Genomic DNA, 4413 nt, shown 5'->3' with positions numbered 1-4413 from the left:
CAATATCTAAAAGCTGCTATGTGACAAGGTGTACAGTAAACAAGCTAAAAAACCCAGAACTACGTTTTTATAAGCTGTCGAACAAAAAAACGAGCGTTTAAGGACACAAAAGTAAAGCGCAAACGTGTCACATTACTCTGAGAACTGAACTACACCCACTGGAGGGAAACGTAATCGTAATCGGCGACAGGAAACATTCGTTATTTTTAACCATGTCAAAGGATTATTTCACCACCAGATCTGGGTCAGCGCTGCCACACGCTCGCGTCATGATACTGTCGTGAACGCGCGTCCACAAGTGGCGCAGTAGAGACGAAAATGTGGAATAAAGTCGTTATTTTTGTTTTCTTTGAGCAAAAAAGTATTCTCGTGGCTTCGTAACTTTACAGTTGAACCACTGATGTCACACGGACTACTTTGTCGATCATCTTAGTACTTTTCTGGACCTTGAACGTGGTAGTTACCTTGCTGTCTATGGGAGGGTCAGAGAGCCCTCAGATTTCATCAAAAATATCTTAAATTGTGTTCCGAAGATGAACGAAGGTCTTACGGGTTTCGAACAACACAAGGGTGAGTAATTAATGACAGAATTTTCATTTTTGGGTGAACTAACCCTTTAAATTTCTGTGATAACATGCTGGGTAACCACATCCACAGTGAAATATTATTTCTCTAAAATGCTTCTGTATTTTAAACAAATTATGTTCTGATTAAATGTACCTCATCTGCCCTGCAGGACCCTTACAACAATGTGATCCGTACCGTAATCGAGGCCATGGCTGCAGTATTTGGCGGCACACAGTCTCTGCACACAAACTCTTTTGACGAAGCTCTGGGTCTGCCCACCGTCAAGAGCGCCCGCATCGCCCGCAATACACAGATCATTATCCAGGAGGAGTCGGGCATCCCGAAGGTGGCTGACCCCTGGGGTGGGTCCTACATGATGGAGGCCCTCACCGAAGACGTGTACAACTCAGCGCTCAAGGTTCGTGCTATAGAGAACCACTCGTTATAAACCTTCTCTAACTTACAGATATATATCTGGGGGTTTCTAGTTTTGTGTGCAAAATGACATTTAATTAAAATCTGTTAATGAATTTGTCCCCCTCACATTTCTACATAACGCTTGATTTTAGATCTATAATTAAACACTTGATATGTCTTAAAAGCACATAATGAAATGATTAATGACAACACACACAGACTGTGGAAATTTTGGCTGATACTAATTTTTATGTTATGGCTGATATCTGATATAGCCAATCTATACTGTTATAAGAATATTATTACTATATAATTGCTATAATTAATAATATGAAATAATAATTAAAATAAATAATACATTTGGTGGATGGCTGATATGGCCAATATAGAGTAAAATTATAATTATTATACATTTTATAATTATTATACATGCATGTTAAATATTACATAATACACATGAAATAATAATGATAATAAAATAATTGATACTTTTAATTATAATGATGATAGAAGTACATATTAATAATTCATCTATTTTATTGTTTTATTAATACAGTTTTAATTTAATCTGCAGAACTGCTTTACATCTGAAATTGAATTTGTTTCGTGATTAGTGAATTTTGCAACATTAACATTTGTTATTTTCCTGTTTATTACTCTTATTATGCTTTAAAACAATCTGCATTGTATTCTAAGCGCTATATAAATAAATGTGACTTGACTTAATGCATTTTATTAATTAATACATTTTTTTAAATTGTATAAATATTATTATTGCATAAATTCAAATAATTTATTAGTTGATACTAATTTATAAATTAATGCTATTTAATATTATTCTTATTCTTAATTGAATGACGGCCATATCAGTTATCTGTCATAAAATAAAAATAATTCTTGGATTTATAAAAATAAGTAGTTGCATAAAATAAGCCTTGATAGTCCTAGTCCGACGCACTCTGATTTGTTTCTCAGTGGCTAGAAATATCTGTGATATTTGTGTGTGTTTACCTGAGTTCTGTTCTCTTTGTGACTTGTTTAGTTCATCACTGAGATTGAGGAAATGGGAGGTATGGCTCGCGCTGTGGCCGAGGGAATTCCCAAACTGCGCATCGAGGAATGTGCCGCTCGCAGACAAGCTCGCATTGATTCAGGTACCATAGCAAAACTCTCATATACACATGCCTGAATACATGATTACAGGCCAGGACATGTGACTAATGTCCCATTTAACTAAAGTGCTACTTCAGAAACCTCCATGACTAATGGAAGTGGTCTCGACTAGTCACATGCATTAAAAAAAACACGTATAAACTCACATGAGAGGGTTGCGTTTGCTTGAATAGGCAATTGACATACAAGTTGCGCTTACACTTCAGTCTACTTGAATGGGAAAAGCCTTGGCCTAAAACTTTCACGACATGTGCATTCTAGAGTAAATTTTAAAAAAATGCAGCCTCTGTCAAAAAGACAATTAACTCTTTGAAATCAATTTTTTCGAAAAGAGGCATATCTATTCCTCCTTATACTGTCTCTGCTTGAGCAAAGCACCAATCCTTACAGTAAGCTAGGTTAGCAATGACATTGTAAAAGTTACATGGAGTGATTGATGCACCTGATGATTGAATCTGAATGGAGGTACTCAAACTGTAAGGGTCCTGGGATTTACAGAGAGGTTGTTGAGGTGACTTCTCCTCTTCTTTAGGTATAAATAAATAAGGAGCTGTTCTGAGGTGAGTGCATGTTGAGGCAGAGTCACATAACAGTCCTCTCGCCTGCTGTGGAGACCTCAATCAATCAGTCAAGCGAAAACTGAGGCTTTTCTGAACCAGACCACAGGTCCTCTGTACTCTCTTTGATAGAAGCACTGACGAGCTTTCCATGGAATATCAGCCACCTTTGGAGAGGCTTTTGAATATAGGGTGTGTTTTAGGGTGGCATCTGTTCATTTTGAAGTCAGGAGCAGTATTACAACCTGTCTCGAAGGTAATGTAACTTGTTATCAGTCTTGTCAGTTTGATTCGATTTCTGAAAATGCATTGGAACACAACTGCCTGGAAAGAATTCAGCCTGTCAACCTGTCGAGTGAGGGACCAACATAGAAATACATACCAAATTACAGGGAAATTTAAAATTGAAAAGAAGTGATGGAAACTGAACTTATTATACACACACACACACACATATACACTACCGTTCAAAAGTTTGGGATCAGTAAGACTTGTAATGTTTTTTAAAGAAGTCTCTTATGCTCATCAAGGCTGCATTTATTTGATAAAAAATACAGAAAAAAAACAGTAATCTTGCAAAATGTTATTACAATATAAAATAATGGTTTCTATTTTAATATACTTCAAAATATAATTTATTTCTGTGATGCAAAGCTGAATTTCCATCAGCCATTACTCCAGTATAAAGTGTCACATGATCCTTAAGAAATCATTCTAATATGCTGATTTATTATTAGAATTATCAATGTTGGCAACAGTGCCAAATATTTTTTTGGAAACTGCGATACTTTTTTCAGGATTCTTTTAATGAATAAAATGTTAAAAAGAACAGCATTTATTCAAAATATAAATCTTTTCTAACAATATAAATCTTTGCTATCACTTCTTAACAATTTAACACATCCTTGCTGAATAAAAGTTTTAATTTCTTTAAAAAAAGAAAGAATATTAATTTACTGACCCCAAACTTTTGAACAGTAGTATATATTGTTAGAAAAGATTTCTATTTTAAATAAATGCTCTTCTTTTTAACTTTTTATTCGTCAAAGAATCGTGAAAAAAGTATCACAGGTTCGAAAAAAATATTAAGCAGCACAACAGTTTCCAGCACTGATAATAAATCAGCATATTAGAATGATTTCTGAAGGATCATGTGACACTGAAGACTGGAGTAATGATGCTGAAAATGCAGCTTTGCATCACAGGAATAAATTAGATATTAATGTATATTAAAATAGAAAAACGTTATTTTAAATCATAATATTTCACAATATTACATTTTTCCTGCATTTTTTATCAAATAAATGCAGCCTTGATGAGCATAAGAAACTCCTGTAAAAAAAACATTAAAAATTGTTCTGATCCCAAACTTTTGAACGGTAGTGTGTATATATATCGAGTAAAAATCGAGTAAAAAATTAACTAACTAATCGCATTTTTTCGCAATTTTTTCTGAAATTAAACACGATTAATCCCACCTAACATTTTAGTTTTTTTAAATATACTTTTCTATTTCAATAATTTCTCATTCAATCTTCAAATTAATGTAGAAACAACATAAAGACAGTATATTTTTTAATATTTGTTTAATGGCATCTTTTTACAACTGAAGGCAAGCATCACTAATACCAATACTTCTGATGTCTCTATGAATTTTTTCCCTTAATATTTAACTATTGACTATAGCCATTCAACATTA

The 4413-nt window shown here is 33.8% G+C and overlaps 1 protein-coding gene across 1 annotated transcript in view; it reads left to right on the top strand.

The window, feature by feature from the left end:
- Positions 1 to 4413, top strand: part of LOC107697172 (methylmalonyl-CoA mutase, mitochondrial-like) — a 41063-nt gene that overhangs the window by 10667 nt on the left and 25983 nt on the right. Inside the window, exons 6-7 of the mRNA XM_016497838.1 lie at positions 737 to 985; positions 2027 to 2138. Coding sequence (XP_016353324.1) covers positions 737 to 985; positions 2027 to 2138 — 361 coding nt within the window. The remainder of the gene's footprint in view (positions 1 to 736; positions 986 to 2026; positions 2139 to 4413) is intronic.

Source organism: Sinocyclocheilus anshuiensis, unplaced genomic scaffold, assembly GCF_001515605.1.
Source record: "Sinocyclocheilus anshuiensis isolate Anshui unplaced genomic scaffold, SAMN03320099.WGS_v1.1 scaffold38, whole genome shotgun sequence".
Taxonomy (NCBI): Eukaryota; Metazoa; Chordata; class Actinopteri; order Cypriniformes; family Cyprinidae; genus Sinocyclocheilus; species Sinocyclocheilus anshuiensis.
This window is presented reverse-complemented; position numbering and strand designations above follow the sequence as displayed.